Source organism: Octopus bimaculoides, chromosome 7 (assembly GCF_001194135.2).
Source record: "Octopus bimaculoides isolate UCB-OBI-ISO-001 chromosome 7, ASM119413v2, whole genome shotgun sequence".
Classification (NCBI taxonomy): domain Eukaryota; kingdom Metazoa; phylum Mollusca; class Cephalopoda; order Octopoda; family Octopodidae; genus Octopus; species Octopus bimaculoides.
The window spans coordinates 4,023,528-4,048,984 of record NC_068987.1 but is presented as its reverse complement, the minus strand read 5'-3'; the positions used below and the strand labels follow the sequence as shown (position 1 = coordinate 4,048,984).

The window sequence follows — 25,457 nt, the reverse complement described above, 5'->3', positions numbered from 1 at the left end:
ATTATTATTACATTTTTTTTCATATACACTCAACTGTTGGAAAAGAAAAGAATCGGATTACAACTATTATCATTATTATTATTACTATTATTATTATTATTAGCAATTAAAAACTGATCAAGAAAGTGAAACTGGATGTAGGTACGCAATAGGAAGAGAGAAGCCTCAATCGAGTTCCAGATTATCTTTGCAATTTCGGTTATACTCGAGATTGCTCCAATCTGGCCAGCCCCAAGGAAAAACTAAGCTAAGAGCATTAGATTCCTTGGAAGAAAGCAGCAAATGTATACAAAACAAGGACGGAAAAAAAAACGGAGAATGTTACACAAATACAAATAACAGGACATAACAACAGGTGTCTTTCGACTAAGGACGAATTAAATTAAGCTGGTGTGTGTAGAAATAAAGCCTTACGGCAGGGATACAAGATTTCACAGGCATAGGGAGGAATATAGATGTTGCACGGACGGTGGCTGAACACCGGTTACGTGAGGAGAGAAGATAGAGAGAGAGAGAGAGAGAGAGAGAGAGAGAGAGAGAGAGAGAGAGAGAGAGAGAGGTAGAGGCAGAGGCAATGCCAGTTCGAAAACAATAATCAAATGCGATAGGCACCTGCAGATGGCGGGAGAGTACAATGACTGAAACATTGTGACTACAACAATGTTGTGCATCCGTAGCCCGAGTATTCCAGTGTAGGGTATAGGCAATTCAGACAGAAAAGCTTAACAACGTTAATATCCATTGTTGATCACTTAACGATATAATAAAAAAAATTTTACTTTGTGAAAAATAAAAACGAAAATATTATTCATGAAAATAATGTCATTAAATGTCAGTTTCCTCGTTTTAAGAGTACAAATGAAAAAATCTAATTAAAATAAATAACGTCAATAACAAAGTAGTAGTAGTGGTGGTAGTCGTAGTAGTAGTAGTAGTAGTCTAAGAGGAAAAGGTGACAGGAAGCTGAATGTTATTTAGATTACGAAAAATAAGAGAATACTTAATTTTGAACGTCATCAATTTAAAATAAATCAAACTCAAGTCTAATAACAAAGGTGAAGAAATCTGCAGAGAATAAACCGGAAGTGCCGCCATACTTATTCCATGACATTATAGTATACATAACATGATATTATATTATTAAGGGCGTGGAGTTAGCAGGGAGGTGACACAGATGCGAGGGCCAGGGAGGTGATTTACGAAGTCTAGTTTGAAAACTTCATAATTCCCATTTTAAATTCGTCCCTTTTCTAGATTTTGATCAAATACCAGTTATATATTGAAAAAAAAAAAAACCATTAGGTGATTAAAATTTCGAAGATCAGACATGGTTGTATGCTGAAGTTGGGAAATTTATTTATTTTGGTGTAAGTGTTTATAATGTCTTGATTATAAGATGGCGTCTCTTCAGAAACACAACGAACAAATGAAACGGCAATTTTTAACTGAATTTGCTGGGGTTTCTTTTTAAGAATCGAGGTAAATTTTGAAATCGTGTCAGATATTTTATATGTTTAAAAAAAATTATTCTAACACGTTAAATAAATGACTCACGCTATGATACTGACCGCCCCTCAATTCAAGCACCAATTGCTGATTCAGCCTCCCCAAATACCAACCCATTGAAGAAAATGTATCCGTAATACAACCCTTCCCAGCACCTAATAGCAGAGGTGCCGACGACAGTGAGAGAATCTGCATCATTTCATACTGCATAAGCCGACCATCGACTGCAGGAGACGATGAAGAAGCTCATCGGCAAATTTATTCGCGGCGATCTGACAATCTGCCGTATATGCATCCTCTTCTTTTCGACTAACTTGAATGCTCAGAGGTTGAAGGACGATAGCATAGCGCTTCATAGCAGTGAGCAACCGTTTCTGGTGGCTTGCAGCGAAAATTATTTGTAAGGTAGTCAACTAAGTGAAAAATAACTGAGCCCTGTGTTGCTGCTAAACATATATTGGAAACTTCCGTGGGGGACTTTGGCTACTTCTTTATGGTATGTCTCTATAGATGTGCCCAGATCAGTAAGAACAGGCCCTCCTCTTGAACGTTTTATTATGTGTACGTTAGCTGCTTATTTCTCTGGGGTAGTCAGATATATTCACCTCTGATGAGACCCCAATATGGCTAGAAAATCAAAGCTGTTCAACATGTTTTCAACCTACAAAGAGTTCAATTTGTTGTTTTTAAACACACACACACGCAACTGATTTCTTTACAGTTGGATTTGTGATCAAAGATAACGAATATGTGAGCTATCATCTCTCTTTCTCTTTCTCTCGATCTATCTCTGTCCTAAACTCACATTAATCTCATATGTCCATTCAGCTAGATGTCGTTCATCATTCATCTAGAACTTTGTACCAGAGATAGGTTTCGTTACAGAAACACGTCAGGGTTTGTTGTACATTGAACACTGTGATAGAAATGAAAAGGCAAAATACGTAAATAAATCCATTCTTTTATCTGTTTCAGTCATTTGACTGCGGCCATGCTGGAGCACCACATTTAGTCGAATAAATCGACCCCAGGACTTATTCTTTATTAAGCCTAGTACTTATTCTATCGGTCTCCTTTTGCCGAACCGCTAAGTTACGGGGACGTAAACACACCAGCATGGGTTGTCAAGCCATGGTGGGGGGACAAACACTAACAACAAACGTATACACACACACATATATATATATATATATACAGACAGACAGACAGACAGAGAAATATGGAACAACAATTTGATAAAAAAGTAGTTTTTTCTTTTTTAATTCTCTTTAAAATATACAATTGTAATCTTTCTGTTTTTACATTCATTCGTGATTAAAAGACATGGACAGAATTAATGAATGCTTCCAACTCAAAAACACCAACTTAGCCAATCGTGCTAGTTTGAAACAAGAGAGTTTAAACTTTGGGAGGAGTATTGCAGCAAATAAGTTCTGTGAAGTAAAAAGAGTTTATACAAAACTGTGACAATTTGTACAAAACTGGGAATGCAACATCAAAACCACAAAACAGTGAAGGTTATGTGTTTGCATTAATGGTGGTAATGTGTACCTCTTGTGTGCCTCTGTGTGTGTACGTGTGTGTGTGTGCGTGTAGTGTACTTATGTGTGCCTCTGTGTGTGTGTGTGCATGTGTGTACGTGCGTGCATGTGCGTGCGTGTGTGTGCAGTGTACTTATGTGTACTTATGTGCGTGCGTGTGTGTGCACGCGTGCGCATGTGTGTAGTGCTCCTCTGTATATGTGTGTGTGCATGTGTGCAGTGTACCTATGTGTGTGTGTGTGAATGGAATACATACACACACACATACATGTACCTACAAGTGTATATGAGTGTATGTGTGTGTGTATGTATCAGTATTATCATCATCATCATCATCATCATTTAACATCTGTTGTCCATGCTGACATGGGTTGGACGGTTTGACCAGGTCTGGTAAGCTGGACAAACCATCTAACCCATGCCAGCATAGGGCAACGGACATTAAATGATAATGATGATGATGATGATCGCACTAATACATACACACGTGTAGAAATGTGTACTTATATATATGTGCATTTCAGAGTGTGTGTATGTGACTATATATGTGTGTGAGTGTGTGCATAAGTGTAATGTATACATCTGTATGTGTGTGTGTTTGGATGTTACATGTACCATATGTGTGTTTGCGTATGAGTGTATATATATTGATATATATATATATATATATATATATATATATATATATATATATATATATACATATACATATACACACCACATTCATTGAACAACAAACAAGTGAATGTGATTGTTTAGCTGGACCACAGGTAGAAATAGACCTTTTGCCAATATGGAATGTAGGAAATCAAAGGATCTGAAAAGAGATAAAAAATGTTTAAATATATCAATTAAGACGAAACATAACGAAACATTAAATGTCTACAGTTCTATAATTTAAGAGATGAGGAATTATGTACATTATTTACATTTGACGGATACTTGTCCTCATCTTGTTTGTTGTTAACACAACGTTTCGGCTGATATACCCTCCAGCCTTCATCAGGCATATGGTGTAGTGGTTAAGAGCGCGGGCTACTATTCAATTCAAGTATACAGCATGGCCCTTTATTTCTACCATTGCCTAAGTCCATCTCCATACTACATTTTTGAAAATAAGGGTCAGCAAATCAAAGCTTTGAACACAAACAGTTAAATAACCAACCCCTTCACAATATATATACACACATATACATATATATATATATTATCATCAACAACAACACTTTTATGTCCATTTTTTCATGCTAGTATGAGTTAGATGAGACCTTGTGAGACAGTATTCTGCACCAAGTTTTTCAACTGTGGTACCCCATTCTACTGGTTTTTGCACATCAAACTGCCAAGCAGCAAAAACAGTGCCAAAGTGGACACTGGAGGTTTACATTGTCTTCTGGTTCACCGAATCCTGTTGAACCATACAGGCAGGGAAAATATGGACATTAGATAGATAGTTTGTAGTAGTAGTAGAAGTAGTACTTCACCGTGATAGATCGCTAGCCACTATACCTTTTTCTGTTTTCTCTCCCTGTTTATTTCTGTTTTTCCCTTCTGTTGAAGAGCGAAGGCTCGAAACATAAAAGACTTTCTCACTTCCCGAGCGTTAAACTAATACATCTGTTTGTTGTTTGCACACCCATCTTCGTCTTTTGTTTTTTGTAAATTCTCGCTAGTAGTAGTAGTAGTAGTAGTAGTAGTAGTAGTAGTAGTAGTAGTAGTAGTAGTAGTAGTAGTAGTAGTAGTAGTGGTGGTGGTAGTAGTAGTAGTAGTGGTAGTAGTAGTAGTAGTAGTAGTAGTAGTGGTGGTTGTAGTAGTAGTAGTGGTGGTAGTAGTAGTAGTAGTGGTAGTGGTGGTGGTGGTAGTAGTAGTGGTGGTGGTAGTAGTAGTAGTAGTAGTAGCAGCAGCAGTGGTGGTGGTGGTGGTGGTAGTAGTAGTAGTAGTAGTAGTAGTGGTAGTAGTAGTAATAGTAGTAGTGGTGGTGGTGGTAGTAGTGGTAGTGGTAGTAGTAGTAGTAGTAGTGGTGGTAGTGGTAGTAGTAGTAGTGGTGGTGGTAGTGGTAGTAGTAGCAATAGCAGTAGTAGTAGTGGTAGTAGTGGTGGTAGTAGTAGTAGTAGTAGTAGTAGTAGTGCTACTGCTGCTAGCAATAACAGTTATATGCATGTAAGGAAAATGTGTTAAGATGTAGTAATTTAAAGGCTTACTTGTAAAATGGCTCAACCCAGGAATGCTATCACCAAATACTTTCAATAAAATCTTGATCTTTGCTCTGGAAATAATAGACAAGAAAATCAAAATCAAAAATCAAATAGTTATCAAATCAATAATTCATAACATTGATCCACCACATATTGGAGCTTGACAAATGTACAAATGTAGGTTTTGGAGAATGAGTCATTCAGAGAAATAGAGAAGAGAATGCATGAGAAATATTTAGGATGAAACACTTGTGTTGAGGGGGCGGGGCTGCTGTACTCTGTCTCCCAATGCAAGACTCAATGCAAGAGTCAACCCTTCCTGTTACCAACCCTCACCTGTTTCCAAATAAAGCAATATTTTAATATTTTCTCCCCACCCCATGGTTGGACATGTTTTCACATAAGATTGGTTCTGAATGACACCACCTGTATAAAGGTGACACTTGTTTACAACAAGTACCTGATTTCAAGACAAGGAGACAGTAACACACACACACACACATATATATATATATATATATATACACACACACACACACACACAATGGGCTTCTTTTAGTTTCAGTTGGCCTGGGGATATGGAAGAAGTAAAAGACATTTGTCAAAGGTGCTGCACAGTGGAATTGAACCCAAAGCCACGTGTATTGCTTACACCCATTAATAAGTAATATTTGAGAAACAATACTTACTCTGAAAATCTGTCATAGAATGGTGATCTTAACAAATAATAAAACAGTGTGAAAGTCCTTCGTTTCAACTCAGTCCGTTCAGTTGGATTTAAATCTTTTAGATCACCCATAACGTATAAACTGAAAATATAAGTAGATATAAATCAAATAAATAAATCAAACATGTATACATATATATATATATATATAGATATATATAGTTCAAAAAAACAATAACAAAAAAACAAAAAAACAACAAAGTGAGGACGTGATATGGATAGTATTATTGGACGCTCAGGAAAGGAAAGAGAGAGTGTATGACGTTTCGGGCGTAGCCCTTCGTCGGAAAGATGGAAAGTTCGGAGAATGGAAGAACGGAGAAAGAGGAAAATGGTACCGATGCCCACGAAAGGAGAGAGAGAGAGAGACAGAGAGGCAGATAGACAGACACATTTGCACATATTCAGAAAGATAAACACACACACACAAATATATTCACATAGAGCATAAAATATATAGGATGCTAAGAAGAGAATACATAATTTCTTAACTCGACAGCTGTTTCAGAAAACTCAGATATATGTAATTATCACAATGTTCATACTTGAGCATGCAACTTGTAAACAATCACACAGAAATATTCTTTTCTACTCTAGGCACAAGGCGCAAAATTTTGGGGGAGGGGGCCAGTTGATTAGATCGACCCCAGTCCGCAACTGGTACTTAATTTATCAACCCCCGAAAGAATGAAAGGCAAAGTTGACTTCGGCAGAATTTGAACACAGAACATAAAGACAGATGAAACACTATATATATATATATATATATAACTGATGTCCAATGGCTTAATTCACTGTGTTCTGCCTGTCTTTTATGTTAGCATTGTATATCCACTGCCATGAATGATTTTGAATGGAATGTAGAATGGAAAATGAGAGAAAATAAATAAGTCTCACCTAACAATGTCCATTAAGCAAGAACTCATCCATGGCTTCCATGACTTTTTACCATTCCAACTTAATAGGAGAACTAGAAATCTGTTAAGGAATGAAATCAAATAAAAAAAAAAGCAGAAGTGAAACATACCAAAGTGGTATGGCCAGATTCAGTGCCACCCTGGGCAGCCCTTGTGTTACTGATGTAACAGTGACGAGTTATTAAATGTGTGTCATCTGATGATTGTAGTTAAAACGTTTTTGCTTCATCAGGGATGACCAGGAACTAAACAACAACAACAACAAGATTTGTATAAACTGCTGAAATTCATAAAATAACGAAATCAAAATCACTGACATGGCCAATGACAGTACCACCTGATTGGCACTCGTGCCAGTGGAACGTTAAAAGTGCCATCTGAGTGTGACCATTGCCAGTGTCGCCTTACTGGTACATGTGCCGGTGGCACGTGAAAAGCAACATTCGAGCATGGTCGCTGCCCGTGCCGCCAGACTGGCTCCTGTGTAGGTAGCACATAAAAACTCCTTTTGAGTGTGGCCAGTCCTCAGTCAAACCGTCCAACCCATGCCAGCATGGAAAGCAGACATTAAACGACAATGATGATGGTGATGATGAATATTACGCAAGAAAAATAGATAGAAGATAAGTATATTCTTTCATAAAGAGAACTGGGGTTATAGGAAATACCACTGTAGACATTTTTACGATAGGAAACATCGCAATACAAAATGTCGTTTTAAATGACTTTGTCTTGTTTTTTGATGTTTGACGTTGAATAAAGATATGTCAATTCAATTTTTTTATAAAACCTTTGATCGGTTTTTTCTTTTTTATTATTTGGGAAAATTCTGATATATAATATGTCTTATCATTGTCCATACAGTGAATTTGTCTAACTGTGAATTGACTAAGATACTAATATTATTTTTTTTTAATAAATCAACACCGGTTATCAAGTGGCAGGAGGATCAGAAACACAGGCACAGAGACACACACAATTGTTTCATCGACCAAATTCCCTCACAGGGCATTGGTTAGTAATAGAAGAGACTTACCTAAAACATTGCACAATGGGAAGCCGGCTTCATAGTCAAACAACCACACTTTAATTCAGTTTATAGCCAATGAATCAAAATACAATCGAATGTGGATAAAGAAATGCTATGATGTCTGACAAAGATTCAAATGACACATCTGCTCACTGTACAAGACTATTGGCCATTATCATTCAATGTCAGCAAAATGGGACAGGATAAAAAGAGAACAAAAGCATTTCTTTGAAAGGATACTATGGACTAATGGTCGTGATATGTGTATAAACTCGGCCAGCATCTGTGTCTGCGTCAGCTTTGAAGGTTTATACAAAAACAATTTCTTTTCAATGTCTTCAGCTTCTGGAAGAACCCATGTTCTACAGTTTTCGTTTGGTGCTACAAATTAAAATAGAAATTTTAGATACTTATTAATATGAAATCATGATTGATTGATCCCCCTTCTTAAAAATAACATTTCATTGTTGTGTATCCCATAAGCAATGGACTCAATGAAGAGTGTTTTCATGTTATTTACTTACTTAGACTCAGGACTCATAAAGCCAGAGTTTGACTCAGTCCCCAGGGTGTATAGGTGATTGTGATTATAATACTTTCCCATTCAGGGAAAGTATTATAAGTTTCAGTCAGGTTGGTCTCAAAAGGGTTAAGAATTGTTTCTCTATTATATATTTTAACCCTTTCATTACCATATTTCTTTTGAGATGCTCTGTGTTTCTTTCAAATAATGTTAAATATAACAAAGAATTTAGTAAAATAGCTTAGTTATCATTAAGCTTGTGTTAGGAACATAAATTGTGACTAAGGTTTGGTGGAAGATTTTAATTCAAAACTTATGAAACAAGACTTTTGTACTCAGAGCCAGGGGCAGTTTCTGCTGGGTTGGTAACAAAAGGGTAAACGTTCTCAAGAAGAATCAGCTTGACATAGAATGTGACAAGGTTGGCCTTTTTGAATGACAGGTACACCTCATCTCTGGCAGCTGAGTGGCAGCTGGAGTACCATGGCAAGCAGTTTCAGGGCAGAGGATAAGACAATTACACTGACCCTCAACTGGTACTTATTTTATGAACCTCAAAGAGATGAAAGGCTGAGTTGACCTTGGCAAAATTTGAACTCAGAACATATGAAGATGGCAGAAATGCCACTAAACATTTTGCTCAGCACACTAACGATCCTGCCAGCTCGTTATCTTAATCATTACATAAAATCTATTTGTAAAATTTGCATAACAGTGATGTTTACATCTTTTAAACAAACTTTAACAAAACAAATAATTATTCAATTGTCATTATATATCAAAATCCAATTAAACATTTCTTGTCACTTAATTGTTTTATTATATGAGATTCCAAACATTTCTTACCTGCCTTTAATGACCTCATTGGTTTACCTGAACGTTTCAGGACAAATGTGTCTTTACTTTTAGTTTTTTCTGTCATCAGATTTTCAACCACTAACTATTGAAAACAGGATAAAATAGATTCATCATTTATCTTTCGTGCGCTATATAATGAGCCAAAAGTAAAATTCAGCTAATTGAAACTGAACTTGTAATGAGAAGGAAAGTAATTAGGAATTAATAACAATTTTTGTCAAGGAAGGAAGGAAAGAGAGAGAGAGAGAGAAATCAGAAATTTTTTATTGGTTGAAAATTAAATGGAAATATAGAAACGGGTGTGGCTATGTAAGAAGTTTGCTTCAAAACCACATCGTTTTAGGTTCAGTTCTACTGCCAAGCACCTTGGGCAAGCGTCTTCTACTTTGGCCCAAGGCCAACCAAAACCTTGTGAGTGAATTTGGTAGACAGGAAGTGGAAGAAGCTCATACTGTGTATGTGAGAGAGAGAGAGAGTGTTAGTGTGTCCTTGTTGTGACATCCTGTGATATTTGTAAACAAGTGTCATGTCATGCAAGCAATCATCATCATCATCATCATCGTTTAACGTCCGCTTTCCATGCTAGCATGGGTTGGACGATTTGACTGAGGACTGGTGAAACCGGATGGCAACACCAGGCTCCAATCTAAATTTGGCAGAGTTTCTACAGCTGGATGCCCTTCCTAACGCCAACCACTCAGAGAGTCCTTCATTTTCAATCTTCCATGAAAACATGTCTGGCCACAGACAACTGTTACTTCACATGGAAACGGGTGAGAATTGGCAACAAGAAAAATCTGCCTCGTCCATGGTTCTTTAAAGATCACAATTTGAAATGTGATAGAATGAACTGGTCTGACTGAAGTACGCCTACAAAAGTAGTCAGTGAGAATCACTACATTTTTTGAGAAACCCATTTTTTTAATGGAATAAATGAATGTGAATAAAATAGCAAGATTAAACTTTGATTTTGTTCTTTACAAGTTCCATGTAATTAATTCTATTGGATCAACACTGTAAGCTTAGTTCAACCAAAATATTGTAAGCTTGATTCATTCAACCCTTTTGGGGATCTGCTAAAAATAGTCTCACTGTTGGTTGTTTTTTGTAGTTAAAGGGAATTGCTTATGGACATTGCATTTGCAGAGGTGTGTTTAACAATATTTAGTTGTTAAAGGTTGTCATTATTAGCTCTGGTTAATTCTGGAGGACATTTTATGTCATAAATCGTAATTTTTGAATTACAAAAATATTGACTGATTTGAAAACGTATTTTTTTTCGTTTTTTTTTTGCATTTCCCATTTATATCATTGATTGATATTTCATACACCTTCGCATTTGATACTACAGTTTCCAAAAAAACTAAAATGTTTATTATTGCAATTGAATAGAAAAGGATAAATATGCTTGTTTTTTCAGTGATCTCCATTTGGGACTTTTCGAAAAATTTATCATAATTTCCAAAACAATTCACATATGAAGAAAATTTAAATACGAAATATTACTTTAACTCATAAGACACCTGGCAAATTCAAAAAATGTGAATTAAAAAAATTGGCAGTTAATGGATTAATCAGAGCACAAGAAAACTTATGATCAAGGGAAATAACTCCTTTATATTATATTTTATCCTTTTTTTTTTGCCATGAAGGTTCTTGGAAAAAGTTAATAACCAATATCAGCATCATGGAATGCCGTCTCTAATTCATAGACTCAAAATTGGTACACAGAAGTTCTGTGGTTTTAGTGTTTAGGATGCTGCATTCACGATCGTAAAAACACGGTTTCAATTCCCAACCTGGACGATGAATTGTGCCTTTGAGCAAAACACTTCATTTCCTGTTGCTCCGGTCCCCTCAGCTGCAAATGAGTTCCAGAGGAGTTAACCCTGTGAGGGACTAGCGTCCTGTTCAGAGAGAATGTTACCACTTATACACCATGGAAACCAGGTTAAACTGGTTCTTTTGTTCTGTTACGAGTCCTACAATCTCTCTTGTATAATGATAAGACACATTTTTAACCATCATGAGATGTCTAGACAAAGCTACACATAAACATACATATATGAATATATGTATGTATGTGAGTGTGTGTGTCTATACATCATCATCATCGTTTAACGTCCACTTTCCATGCTAGCATGGGTTGGACGATTTGACTGAGGACTGGCGAACCAGATGGCTGCACCAGGCAAGGGCTTCTTTCAGTTTCCATCTACTAAATTCACTCACAACACTTTGGTTAAGCCAGGGTAATAGAAGACACTTGCCTAAGGTGTTATAGAATAGGACTGAACCCAAGATCACGTGGTTGGGAAACAACCTTCCTAACCGCACAGCCATGTCTGCACTTACAGAACCAAACTAAAGGCCAATATCATATTCTGATTAAGAAATGATGATGATGATGATGATGACTGTGATGCAGTTAACAGTCGTATAATAAAGACATGTCTTTTACTACAACATGTTTTAATGTAGACTTTTAACAGAGAAGACTTACATCAAGTTTCTTAGAAGACATCATCAGAATGTCCCGATCAATTGGACTGATGGGTGGTGTTGCTTGTATTCCAGCCTGGTACCAGATTAACAAAAGGCATCGTAGTACAGCTCTGTGATTAAGAACAAAATAAAAACAAATTAGACCATTAATGTAAATTAATAAGATTTACCAAATACAAAACTAATTCTTTTCTTTGAAAATAAAATAATAAATTCAATATCATTCGTGATATTAAATACAATGTAAAATTTCAAAAAGTATAATGATGATGGTGATGATGATGATGGTGATGATGATGATGGTGATGATGATGATGGTGATGATGATGATGGTGGTGATGATGATGATGGTGATGATGATGATGGTGATGATTGATGGTTTCAAATTTTGGCACAAGGCCAGCAATTTTGGGGAAGGAGCTAAGTTCATTACATTGACTCCAGTGGTCAACTGGTACTTGTTTCATCAAACCCCCAAAGATGAAAGGCAAAGTTGACCTCGACAGGATTTGAACTCAGAACCTAAAGGCAGACAAAACGCATTTTCCCTGGCATGCTAACGATTCTTATTTCTTTATTGCCCACAAGGGGTTAAACATAGAGGGGACAAACAAGGGGCTTAAGTCGATTACATCGACCCCAGTGTGTAACTGGTACTTAATTTATCGACCCCAAAAGGATGAAAGGCAAAGTAAACCTCGGCGGAATTTGAACTCAGAACCTAACGGCAGACGAAATACCACTAAGCATTTCGCCCGGCGTGCGAAATCAAATCTTCCATCAAAATTTCATGTTGATCTATATTTCAAACACTTGCTGAATAACAGTAAAGTTATTTTACTAAATTCTTCATTATTTTCAAAATTAATTAAAACAAGGTTGGGTAATACAGTTCTATATTTGAGAGATGAGGAATTATTTACATTTGACGGATATTTGTCCTCATCTGGTTTGCTAGGACACAACAACCTCCTAAGCAGACCAAGTGTAGATATGAGTAGTATATGGGAACCGGTATTAAGGAAGGATAGGAGAATATTAGATTTATAAGCCCTAAAATTCACTCCATCAATTGACAGTATTTAATCAGTAATTATTCTCACTTAGTTGCAAATTAGAATTTTCTTTGATAAAATGGTGTAGCCTTCCTGTGTGCCAGCCCAGTCAAACCGTCCAACCCATACCAGCAGACGTAAAATGATGATAATGATGATGATGATTAACTCTTTAGCATTTAAACCAACCATATCTGGCCGCCCAAATATTCTACCTGTTTTATGTTCAAACTGGCCACATCTGGCATCTCACACCTACCTTACAATGCCATTCTAAAAATATACAAATCACATCACTGAAATCTCAAAGCTACGAGATAAAGCATGATTAACTGAAAACAATGTATAAATAAGCATTACATTTGGTAGAGGATTCTGAAGGCTAAAGGGTCAAACATTTTAAAAGATCATTAACAATAATGAAGTGCTCATATAAAAATACCCGGTTATATTTACTCAGCCCAAGCTGCACAAACACTCCGTTGTTACTTTCACTTTTGGAAATAGATGACATAAAATTTTTTTTTTTAATTAATTCTGTTACCTTTATTATTATCCCCTGGATTAACATACCTGTAATTTCCCCTTGGCAGTATATATACATTAGTGATAAGACAGGGCACAAGTCTCTAATATAACCCTGACCTGTCCTAGTTCTTCCAGGAACTATTTTGGAGATCAAGCAAAGTTAAGAGTAATTTATTTTGAGAGAATTATCTTTCATTCTCATCATGTGAGAATCCATTTAAATTAATTATTTTTTGGAAAGGTAAAATAAGAAATAAACAAACATGTTTATAATTAACAACTTTTTGTTTTCACATTGTAGTAAGAAAATAAATGTTATTCAACTAACTTTGCTAACTGAATAACTGTAATTACAATCCATCGGCCGACCTCACCCCAGAGTTTCTTCACTGCAAGTTCAACAAACACTTCTGTGTATTCCAGGACAGTCAATAATCGCATTATACGGTCATGTGACAAAGGCTGAAATATCACCAAAAAGATAAAAGTTTGTAAGGTTTAAACAATTACAAGTCTTCACATCAGCTTCATTATAATTTAGGATAAAACAAATTCCTGCAGAACCATTTTAGACTGCATCCAGAAAAGGGTCCACTGATTGATCACACCCAGGAAAGGTCCACCCAACTGATAGGCATGGAATCACTCGTAGCAGTGGCATAGCTGATGGAGAAAGGGGGGGTGTCTGTCTGTCATGGGCAGCACTTTTAGATCAGCTGTATAAGCCTGTATGGGGGGTGGGTTTCTTTTTTTTTAGCAAACTCAAGGGCTGTACTCACCACCCCAAATAGAGGAGTATTTCATTTGCAGGAAGTACCAAGCTCAAATTTTCTCATCAACCTGTGGAGGGCAACAACTATCCATGATGCTAAATCATTTTCATTCAGGAGGGAGATCAAATTTTGAAGGAGAACCCATACATAGTAGGGATCTTCTGGTGTCGCATACCTGGCACTTGTGCTGGTGACATGTAAAAGGCACCCGTCGTGCACTGAGCCTCACAGAGGCAATGTGGCTGGTGCAGATGTCGTGTACCTGGCACCCATACCGGTGGCAAGTTAAAAGCATTTGTTGTGCATTAAGTCACACAGAGGCAATGTGGCTAATGCCAGTGTAGCATAACTCACACCTGTGCCAGTGGCACATAAAAAGCTGCCTATTGAATGTTAGGCCTCATGGAGGCAATGTGGTTGATGTCAGTGTTGTGTAACTGGCACTTGTGCTGGTGGCACATAAAATGCACCTTTTCAGTATTGGGCCTCATGGAGGCAATGACAAATGACCAAAACCTTTGGCAATATGCTGTGCTTGAGAATGAAGATCCATCAAGCCAAGTGAAATCATAGTCGTGGTGGACATTGGTGTCATGCAAATGGCACCCATGCTGTGGCACGTAAAAGAACCCACTACACTATCGGAGTGGTTGGTGTTAGGGAGGGCATCCAGCTATAGAAACCATGCCAAATCAGACTGAAGTCTGGTGCAGCTCCTCAGCTTACCAGCCCTGGTCAAGCCATCCAAAACATGCCAGCATGGACAATCAATGTTAAAAGATGATGATGATAATGATGAAGGGTAACCTCACAAATACCGATGACACAAAAAAAAGGACCAGACCCAGTACACACTATAAAGTGGCTGGTGTTAGGAAGGGCATCCGGCTACAGAGACCATATTAAATCTGATATGGAGCACAATGCAGTCCTACAGCTTATTGGATCCTGTCAAACTGTCTGACCTACATGGAAAACGAACGTTAGATGATGATGACACTAGCAAAGAACGTGACAAAATACTAACCACTTTGGGAACAATTTTAACCGCCTGTTGCAATATTATGTCATTCAACATAACCATAAGTCTGGAGGCCGAATATACCAGTTCTGACAGAACTTGGCTGTCATTGTAGCGACCTTGAACATAAAGGAACAAAAAAATCATAATTATTTTAATGAAAGAAACAGTAATGAGTTTGATATATAATGTATTGTAGGGCAGCGAATAAAAGAAACAAACAGATGACCTAAATTTGTTGTTTTCAATGTTTATGACATCAAGATACGCTGCAGATCAAACATAGAAATTTTGGTGTACTTTTAATTAATATGTCACATGTTATAAGAAATACCGTTTTCAAGTTAAGCATTTAGGGAAAAGATGTAAAAAAAAATTGGTTAACCTTATTTTATAAACCCTTTCGTTACTGTATTTCTTTCAATTAATTTTGAATATAACAAAGAATTTAGTAAAATAACTTAGTTATCATTCAGCTAGTGTTAGGAACATAAATTGTGACTAAGGTTTGGTGGAAGATTTTAATTCAGAACTTAATGGAAACAAGACATTTGAACCACAGAGCCAGAGGCAGTTTCAAACAGGTTGGTATCGAAAGGGTTAATAAATATGTGGTTGTCACACACACTGATGAAGGGCCAATACCCAGAAACTCTGGTTCGTGTGTATCATGTCAGATCGACGATAGGGAGGATGACTGCCCTTTGCAAATAATACCAATAGGGCAGAGAAAACGTGTCAATAGCCAGCTGGAGGAGATGTCCTCCTGGGGCTACAAGCTACAAAAGCATCAACCCTGAAGAGTTAGCCACATTTAGGTGGCAAATATATTTCACGATATATATATAAGGAGAGAAAAAAAATAAAAGAAAACCTGAGTATAAAACATCAACTAAAAATTTAAGTATTTTGTTGAAGACAGATTTTCTCATCACCCCCGCCCATATATTTAGTATCATCATTTTATATCTACTTTCCATACTGACATGGGTTAGATGGTTGAACAGGATGCAAAGGACTGCATCAGTGGTTACCAAAGTGGGTGGTATTGCCCCCCTGGGGGCGGTGGAAAGTTCCAAGGGGGTGTGGAAGAAAAGTGGGGACGATAATGGGACAGTGATTCATTTAAAAAAAACAAAATAATGGGTTCATTAGGTTAAGTTTTATTTGTGAAATACAGTTGCTTTGAATTTGCTTCAGAAAGAGGTCTCTGTTTGTGATGGTTAGTTGGGGTGGGGGCGCTGGGAATGTGACCTAGGTTTCAAGGGGGCAGCAGCCCTAAAAAGTTTGGGAACCACTGGGCGACATCTTGCTCCAAGTGACTCAGTTTTGGCATGGTTTCTTCTTAATATCAATCGCTTTACAGTGTGTGTACTGTAAGCAATCTTTTTTTTGTGTGTGGAACCAGCACTATGGAGGTCGTCTTGCCCTCGCTAAGACTGGTTCCTTCTCAGACCTTGCACTGTCTGTCACTGGTTCTACTTACAGAGTGAACTGGGTGCTTTCTTGTGGCACCAGTACTGGGGGGGGGGGGTCACCTTATTGCACATAAGGAAAAAGAGAATCCTCGTGACTAAAAAAAAAAAATAGAAGTTAGAGTATGTTGGAAGAAACAGATTTATCGTTGTGGGAGGAGAGAAGTGGCGAGGTTAACAGAGGGAAAGAAAAGGGCCTGGAGGGGCCCCGTTCCTTTCAAGGGTTGACTGCAAGTTGTGACATTCATTGCTTTCTCTTGAATTTCACTGACATAAATACTCTCGGAGTTGTTGGCGTTAGGAAGGGCATCCAGCTGTAGAAACTCTGCCAGATCAGATTGGAGCCTGGTGTAGCCATCTGGTTCACCAGTCCTCAGTCAAATCGTCCAACCCATGCTAGCATGGAAAGCGGACGTTAAACAATAATGATGATGATGATGAAATGAAGAGAAATATTTCTAAATGAACCACGTAATTATTTATTTTACCGAAGGTCAAGATATTTTTTTGAAAGGAGTACAACGATTGACTGAACACCTGTATCTGAACTGATAATTCATTTATCAACGTTGAGTTAATAAAAACAAAAAAGCCGACCCCGAATGTAAAGGTGCCAAAGGTGATAGAGAAGACGGTTAATGTTTAATCGAGAAGACAATTGTAAATAATTACCGCCAACACAAAGTTTGGGAAACATGTCTGAAACAAACAAAAAAATAGACGGGGGTGTTACGGCTAGAATGTCTTTGATCCTAAGTCTGCTCGTTCAAACGTGACTAGCGGCTAAACAACTCCTTGATTGCAAAGTATAAAATGGGAGGGAGCGTAAGTTTAGGTTAAGTTGTCGAATAAGTAGGTAAACAAACGCGCTGCGGCACAGCACGAAAGGGGCCCATTAGAGAAACATGCTACGTTCTACACAAAATCTACAGATAAATCATAATTTCACACAATTAATTACTAATATTAATCAAATAAGAAAATGCCTAGGGTTTTCTTTCGGTTGAAACAGTATAGTTGTCAAACTCGGCATTCAATGCAACACCATACTTCAGAATCTTTGCACATATCTGTGCAGTTCCTTCTGATTTGTACAGGATGTCGTTTGTATTTTAATTAAATGCTACCTTTAGTCAGCGTTTGGTTGCGAAGATCACGTTGCTTAGCTCCAGGTCAGTTTTCATTGATATGACTTAAGAGCAAAATGATTTTTGTCATGACTAACACAACTTATTTTAGGAAAACCTACGATTGCATTATCTCTTTTCCTCGTTGATGACGGTAGGGAATGAGGCGAAGGTAAAGAATACGCAGACCACCCGTTTTCGGCGTTTGGGGTTAGGTTTAGGATTAGGGTTAAGGTCACGCCGAAAACGGGTATGTGCGTATTCTTTACCTTCGCCGGGAATGATTTGAAATAAATTTGACTGCTATTTCTAGGATGTCGAGTGACCATGTAGAGGCTTGCACGCTGGTTCGGTTTGCAATTAAGCATGCAATTAGAAGTCTAACCTGGAAGGATTTGAACTCAAGACGTCAACGAACTGAACTAAATACCGAGGTGTTTCATACAACACCGTCCCCTCAAAAATAATTCCCTTCGATTAAGCGAAGTTCGAACCGGAGGGCAAGTGATAGTATCGATTTATTTGTTATGCAGATCAGAAAATGTAAAATCTATAGAGGGGAATACGATCGAGTGAGATTGGTGCTTTGCAAAGTTCATTAGCAACGTGAATTGAATCGGATTTAACCTAGAATCGAACCATTTGACAACGACGGTCGTGGTTGGCGTGGACGATTTTTCATTGAAGAAAATGAAAATATATTGAAAGCTAAGAAAGTTATGTATAATAAGAGAAATCAACAATGACTGTAAGTTTAATTTACCTGCAATGAGATAAGAGGAAATCCGAAAAACCGATTCAATCTGTCGAATGACTTCTGGATTGCAGCTGACACTTTTACAGTATTTTGTGTAAACAGTTTGGAAATATTCAGCCATCTTTGGCGTGGTTTTGAAAGTAAGGAGCCAAAGCACGAGAAAGTAACGTTTCTATTGGTTATACTGGATTAATCGACCAATCAAAACATTCGTTATAATTATTTCATGCCATGTGGTTAGGGTCTCCTCGCCTCATTCCCTACCGAGGATTATAAAACCTGGCCATGTTCTACAGGTGAGTGTTTTTATCTGCGCTTATTTATTGGAACGGCCTACATATTTCATTATTGTTTATTTCACACCTTGTCAAGCACTCCCAATTATAAGTTTTGCTGCTTCTTTCCCTCGTTTATTTAAATTACTCTGTTCTACTTACATTTAAAACTAGAAATTGCTGAGATGTTTTGGTAAAGGAAGACTGGAATGAAATGGGAAAGACAGAAAAATAATAAATAGCTTCATTTAGTTTGTAGTGGATGATTGTTTGTTCTCAAATATCGAATATTACAGTTCACTTCAGCTTATATACCCGTAGATCTCTTCATAGAACTTTATTGTAGTACAGATAATGCAATGCTAGGTCAGAGGTCTTTTTGAATGAAACCATTCTTCACCCATCCCAGATTTTTTTTTTTAATTCTATTTTATGGATAATGGAAAACTTTTCTCCGAAGTATACATGTATGTCTCTCTAGTTTTTGGTGATTATTATTATTATTTTCTTTTTCTTTTTTTAAAAATATTTGTAAGAACGGGAAAGTATTATCCATTGATGAACCTGTCTGTAGAGATGCCAAGTATAATAAAAGATTTATGCTTTTGGTGTGCATTTTCGCAATTTCAAAACACGCTGAATTTCATCTTAGGTCTCCTCCAGATTCCAGGTACATCTTGTGATTAGATAGACATATATTTTATTCATATTGTTTCTCTTAAAAGCCCAAAAGCCCAAACCTTTTTTTTTTTTATGAGTATGTGTGAAAAGTTAGGCTATTCGTTTTTTGTTGGGTTTTTTTTGGGGGGGGGGTATTTTAGCCCAATTTCCTCCTTAGCAACCCAAGTGAAAATATAGCGGGTCCAGTTTGGAATGGAATTACCAGCTCAATTTATGGACAGATGAAAAATATTTGACTATGACACTAATTACTGTAATGCATTTAATTAGATGGTGTTCTGCTAATTAACTGCTAAATATTTAATGTTAATTCCATATACAGGTGCGTGCTAGCAGTGTAAGATTTTCCAACAAAAATCAGATAAATGTTACATTAAAATTGGTAGATTTTTTTTTTCCATACAAAAAGCCTGTAAAGGTTATTTCATCGTTGAAAGTAAATTCTTTGTGTTGGCTTTATTCATCTCAGATTACATCTAATCTCAATTCTCTATAATACACTTTGCTTAGTGTGTGGCACTATTTATGTGTCTAGAAATTATTACTCTTGGTTAACAGTAAATTCTGCTTGTATTACTAATAAATTCTGAAGTTTTGGCATTCACTGTAAATTTTGTTAGTTTTTTTTATCATAAATGTAACTGTTTCTGCTGGAACAGATCTTAACCTGTGGCTAAATAACTCCCAACAACCATGTGATATCGAACCAACAAGTGAGTTTCTACATTGGTTTAACATGCTAGAAGTAACAGCAAAATTTCCTTCAAGTCGCACCTTATCGTCTTAAATAAGGAAAAGATAGGTAGTCACGGTTGGATTGCCTCTCGTCACGGATGTCGATCAGGTCTCATCTGGATGCTAAACAACAACCATGTGATTATGAAGATTAAGTCAAATGTATCACAAATCATTTCGAAAGCAAACCGATTATCAAAGTCATTGTCTCTTATTTTCTTTTACTCGTTTCAATCATTTTTAATGTGGCCATGCTGGAGCATCGCCTTGAAGAGTTTTTAGTCAAACGAATGGACCCCTGGTACTTATTCTATCGGCCAGTTTTACCGAACTGGTCGCGGACATATTAACTATCCTGTCCTTTCTTTTTTTTAACTGTAAGTCTGATTTAAGAGAGATTTTGCCTTTTATTTCGGCTGACCACAGCTCTGTCGACTTCCTGTTATCAATTAAGATGTTAGGAATGGTGAGTGTATATCGATAAAAGACGGTGTTGTTTACAGTATCCAAGACGGAAACCCACAAACCTAGCCGTTCTGATTTCAAATTCCAATTGAGTTAGCTCTGTGTTACAAATCCCAAGTTTAAGAGTTTAAGGACCACCAAGGAATAGTGTTCGACTAAATCTAATAAAATATACAATTACTATTTGATGCTTTGAATCCTTTATAATATCGAAATTCACCATTTTCACACCCACTCTCTCAGGAACTGGTTTTGCCTTTCATCTAATGAATGTTATTAATAACTCTGAGTTTTTAATTACTGTTAAATACTGGAGTTGGTCGAATCCATTTTATATGTTTTTCCACTTACAAGGAGGGTTCTCTCCTCAGGACAGATGGATAATATTTAATAATTCTGTTTTTATTTCGAGAAAAAAGATTTAATAGCCCTTCCTCATCGCTTGCAGTATACATAATCAACAAGATTTCTGTTTTTATTTGTTTTGTTTTTTTTTTTTATTTTGTGGCACAAATATAAATTTGATGCGATTTAATGTTTTATTTGCATCAGAAATATAGCATAATGTCTTTTACTAAATTATGTTTATAAAAATAGAATTACAGTTTTATTGAATGCATGTGTTGTTTAGTCACAAGTTAGCCCCGATTGAGCCAACTTTTTGGCCAAAGATGCACCACTCCATCATTTTCCAAGATATACCACACCCAGAACGGCATTATCCAATCTCTCTCCCCTCTCTGTCTCTCTCTCTCCCCCCCTCTCTCTCTCTCTCTCTCTCTCTCAGACAGCACCGTGTGGTTGTGAAGAAAACATAACTGCTATTTCTAGCAGGGTGAGCGACCACATAGAAGCACTTTCGTTGGTTCGCGGATGGATATATTCGTTTATGGCAGTTTAGTGTTAAAGAAGGGTGGAGAAGCAGATCAATGAGTAAACAGGAGTGGTAGATTGTTTGCTGGATTTAGTCATGTGGTATCCTTCGCCAGTTCCAGTATTAGCAGGGTTAACTTTTTTTCTTTCATTCCATCGCAGCCACAGGCTTGTATTAAATTTCAATTCAATTACTATATTACAGTCATAAAAATTGGATCTCGTGTTTAATTAAACGAATCTATATTTAGGCTATCTTGCAAGTCGCTGAATTCTTCAAAACAGGAAATGACTTCCGAAAAGTGCCATCAGTCTCTGTTACGAAACAACAGAGCTGTTTGAATATGACCACTCGACCTACTAGAAATAGCGGTCAAGGCCACGTGACTGGCCTTAAAATGTGAAGAGCACGTTGGCTAATGTATTTCTCGATAAATGTCTTGCCAAAGCTGGGCATTCTCGATCAAGGCCGATCTAGAGCTAAACTACAGTTTGTTTCAATGAATCAACAAGCGACAATGCAGCCTCTATTAAGTCATCCGACCTGCTAGAAATAGCAGCCAAATCACTCTACTGTCTTTTAAAATTGGAAGAACGTATTGAGTAATATAGTTTAAAATAAACTACGGCTGAAAAGACAGGATGGTCGTTGTTGGAACGCCTTTGACCATTGGTTTACTGAATCAGAACTGACCAGACAGACAACATCACTTTTCCTCGAAAACAAAAGTTAAGTTCTCCCTTCCTCGTGACGATTGGATTTATTAGTTTTATCATATTACCAAATAAGATTGATAAAATAGACCATTACCTATTTAAGTTTTAGTGTCAAACTTCATCTCATCTTATTTACCCTCTTCATCTTGGGAGGGTCTTGTAGGCAGAGTCCTCAAATATACCGTACCTCGGATCCTCTCAGAAACAAATCTTCCCTATCGATCTGGCTAGGTCCCCAAGCAAGACCATCCAAGCTCATGGATGTTAACCAACCGTCTTGCTCATACTCTATCCTGGGCTCTTCTGCCAGTCGGTTTTGCCCATAAAACCTGTCCACCAATTCTTTCCCATCACATCTTTGCTAAATGTCTTGTAGTATCAGTTATGACTTCAGATTTCACCCTATAATTATTTGAGCCAAAGATATGTTTGCTTGGTGTGTCCTAGGCCTTTCTTTTATATATCTTAGGGTCGTGCATATGTAATATGAGTTGACAATGTGTCAATTAATTAAGATCATCCAGGCAGGGGTAAAAAGCACCTGTGTTGGTGTCACATAAAAAGCATCCAGTACACTCTGTAAAGTGGTTGGCGTTAGGAAGAGCATCCAGCTGTAGAAACCATGCCAAAACATACAGTTAGTGCCTGGTACAGCTCTCTCTGGCTTGTCAACTTCTACAAGACCATTTAACCCTGACAATCTCACTCCCAACATCTCAAATGTAATGGAGACATTAACAACATTCTCCAGAACATCTCTCTCTCTCTCTCTCTCTCTCTCTCTCTCCCTCCTTCTCTCCTTAACCTCATGTATGGCTTCCATAAAGCCAACTTTACTGGTGACCTTTTCTTCTATGTCCTTTTGAGAGATTTTACAAAAGTATTGTTTTCCTTTGTCTGTAAAGCTTTCATCGTGTCAAGTATACAAACTTCCTGTCAAAACTCCATCTGTACCTCAGCTCCTATCAGATTGCACTTTGATGACCAGATGTGAAGGAGGTTTTCTCTCGTGTACCCCAGGGTTCACCTCTATTCTCCATGATAGTTATCATAGGAACAATATTTGATTAGAGCTGACCAGAGACAGAACAACTGGTTGATAGTTTTGCACACATTAAGAATATGAAATTGCTGACTTAATAAAAATTTTATTTTGTAATACCAGATATCATCATCATTGTCTAAACTTCCACTTTTCCATGCTTGCATGGATCGGATGAAATTTGTTCCAGCAAATTTTTACAGCTGATGCATTTCTTATCACCAACCTTCATCTGTTTCTAAGTGAAGTGATGTTTCTCCATGACGAGACATGTTTTCACAAAAGACTGGAAACAAAAGACACTGCTTCCTTGATGGTGACACCTGTTTACAATTAAGATTAGCTTCCTGTTAGACACCTGTTTACAATTACGATTAGCTTCCTGGATGGTAACATTTGTTTGCAACCATCATATGAATCAAGGCAAGGAGACAGTAGCACACACACACACACAATGGGTTTCTTCTAGTTTCTGTGTTTTTGTCTGCCAGATCCACTGGTGATAAGCAGAGCAATTCAGCTGCAAAAAACCATTCCAGAAAATGGAAGGCATGAATGGAAGCAACCTTAGGTAGATAAGTCTTTAGTCATGTTTGGGGTGATATCAGTGACAGGTAAAATGCACCCACTTCACAAAATTGCTTGATGATGGAAATGGCATCTAGTCTAAACATTACATGACCAGCAGAATTGGCCAGTTTTTCTCCCACGCTGTGTATGCTAGGTTAGGAAGTGCTGTGGTGAGTGACAGGGACACTGAGATCTGTCAGCAAAGAAACAGGCTGATGATTTGTATGTTAAACAAAACTCATTCATATACATATATCTGCTTCATTTTAACTCTCCATTCTAAATAGTATTAATGAACAGCACAACCATCATCATCATCATCGTTTAACATCCATTTTCCATGCTGGCATGGTTTGGACAGTTTGACATGGAGCTGTCCAGACTCCAGCTGTCTGTTTTGGCCTGGTTTCTACAACTGGATGCCTTTCCTAATGCCAACCACTTAACAGAGTGTGCTGGGTGCTTTTTACATGCCACCTCATCATCATCATCCTCGTTTAATGTCTGCTTTCCATGCTAGCATGGGTTGGACGATTTGACTGAGGACTGGTGAACCAGATGGCTGCACCAGGCTCCAATCTGATCTGGCAGAGTTTCTACAGCTGGATGCCCTTCCTAACGCCAACCACTCCGAGAGTGACTATTTTTTATTTTCTCTAATAAAACCCTTTTACTTGAATGCTTTATGTCTTTGACAGTGGTTCTTTCTGCTCCCACCAGCAGATTTTTTAGTATTTTATGTAGATTCGGTTTGAATCCAAGCTGTGTCCCCTTTGCGATGCATCTGCTTTGTTAAAGTCTTCCAGTCCATGAGTTATATTTGTGTGAGGTGTGCATAAGAGTTATGTGTAATGGGGAATGAATTATATCAAGACTTTTTCCAATCTCCTGTTGTGGTGGAGGCAAAGTGGCTGAGTTCCTTTTGAGTGTTGGGCCTCACAGAGGCAATGACCATGACCTTTGGCATTATGTCATGCTTGAAAAGACCCATCAAGCCAAACAAAATCACAATCATGGCATACACACACACACACACTCTCTCTCTCTCTCTCGCAGGACAGTGATGATGATAAGTCCAGGCAATTTTTTTGAAAAATAACTGTTATTATTCCTCATCAAAACAGGTTTTGCTATTTTTAAAGACCAAGAATCAATTTGTCATCTATTGAAAGAACTGGCCAGATGTATAGATGTAAACACATTTTTTTCTGCTTTCTCTCTTCTTTCTTTCTTTCTTTCCTTCACTTTTCCATTGACACTCCTTTCAGATACACAGGCACACACACACACACACTCTCTCTCTCTCTCTCTCACTTTCTCCCCATTCCTCACCCTCTTTTACTATCCTATACACCCCACATTACTTTTTTTCTCACACACACCCCCTCTCTCTCTCTCTCCACCCCTACACACTCAATAATACTATAAAAAGAGACCAAACCCTTCAAAAAATTTTAAATCTGAAGAATCTATTAGAGTAGATGCAAGCGCTAATATATGATTTATAAAAACATGTGACATATTAATAAAAATCTGTATCCAGATCTCTGAGTATTATTTT

General features: G+C 37.3%; 2 protein-coding genes across 3 annotated transcripts in view; one reads left to right on the top strand and one right to left on the bottom strand.

The window, feature by feature from the left end:
* Positions 1 to 2,737: 2,737 nt before the first annotated feature.
* On the bottom strand, positions 2,738 to 18,702 carry LOC106874134 (peroxisomal membrane protein PEX16). The gene is made up of 10 exons (XM_014921749.2): positions 18,545 to 18,702; positions 15,186 to 15,298; positions 13,714 to 13,847; positions 11,801 to 11,912; positions 9,286 to 9,379; positions 8,157 to 8,297; positions 6,867 to 6,939; positions 5,932 to 6,051; positions 5,249 to 5,313; positions 2,738 to 3,864 (listed from the first exon to the last, which is right to left on the bottom strand). The coding sequence occupies exons 1-10, from the start codon at positions 18,657 to 18,659 to the stop codon at positions 3,803 to 3,805; spliced, it is 1,029 nt and encodes a 342-aa protein (XP_014777235.1). The 5' UTR covers positions 18,660 to 18,702; the 3' UTR covers positions 2,738 to 3,802.
* An 18-nt stretch (positions 18,703 to 18,720) lies between these two features.
* Positions 18,721 to 25,457, top strand: part of LOC106874133 (xylosyl- and glucuronyltransferase LARGE1) — a 39,804-nt gene continuing 33,067 nt past the window's right edge. For both annotated transcript variants that reach the window (XM_014921748.2, XM_014921747.2), the window contains exon 1: positions 18,721 to 18,834. The gene's annotated coding sequence lies outside the window, so the exon portion shown is untranslated. The remainder of the gene's footprint in view (positions 18,835 to 25,457) is intronic.

Excerpts from the sequence above, each read along its gene's own strand:
- LOC106874134 (XM_014921749.2), bottom strand. The coding sequence starts at position 18,659 with ATGGCTGAATATTTCCAAACTGTTTACACAAAATACTGTAAAAGTGTC. Across the intron at positions 8,298-9,285 it reads AATGAGGTCATTAAAGGCAG|CACCAAACGAAAACTGTAGA; the intron begins GTAAGAAATGTT and ends TTTAATTTGTAG. Across the intron at positions 5,314-5,931 it reads TTCTATGACAGATTTTCAGA|AGCAAAGATCAAGATTTTAT; the intron begins GTAAGTATTGTT and ends TATTATTTCCAG.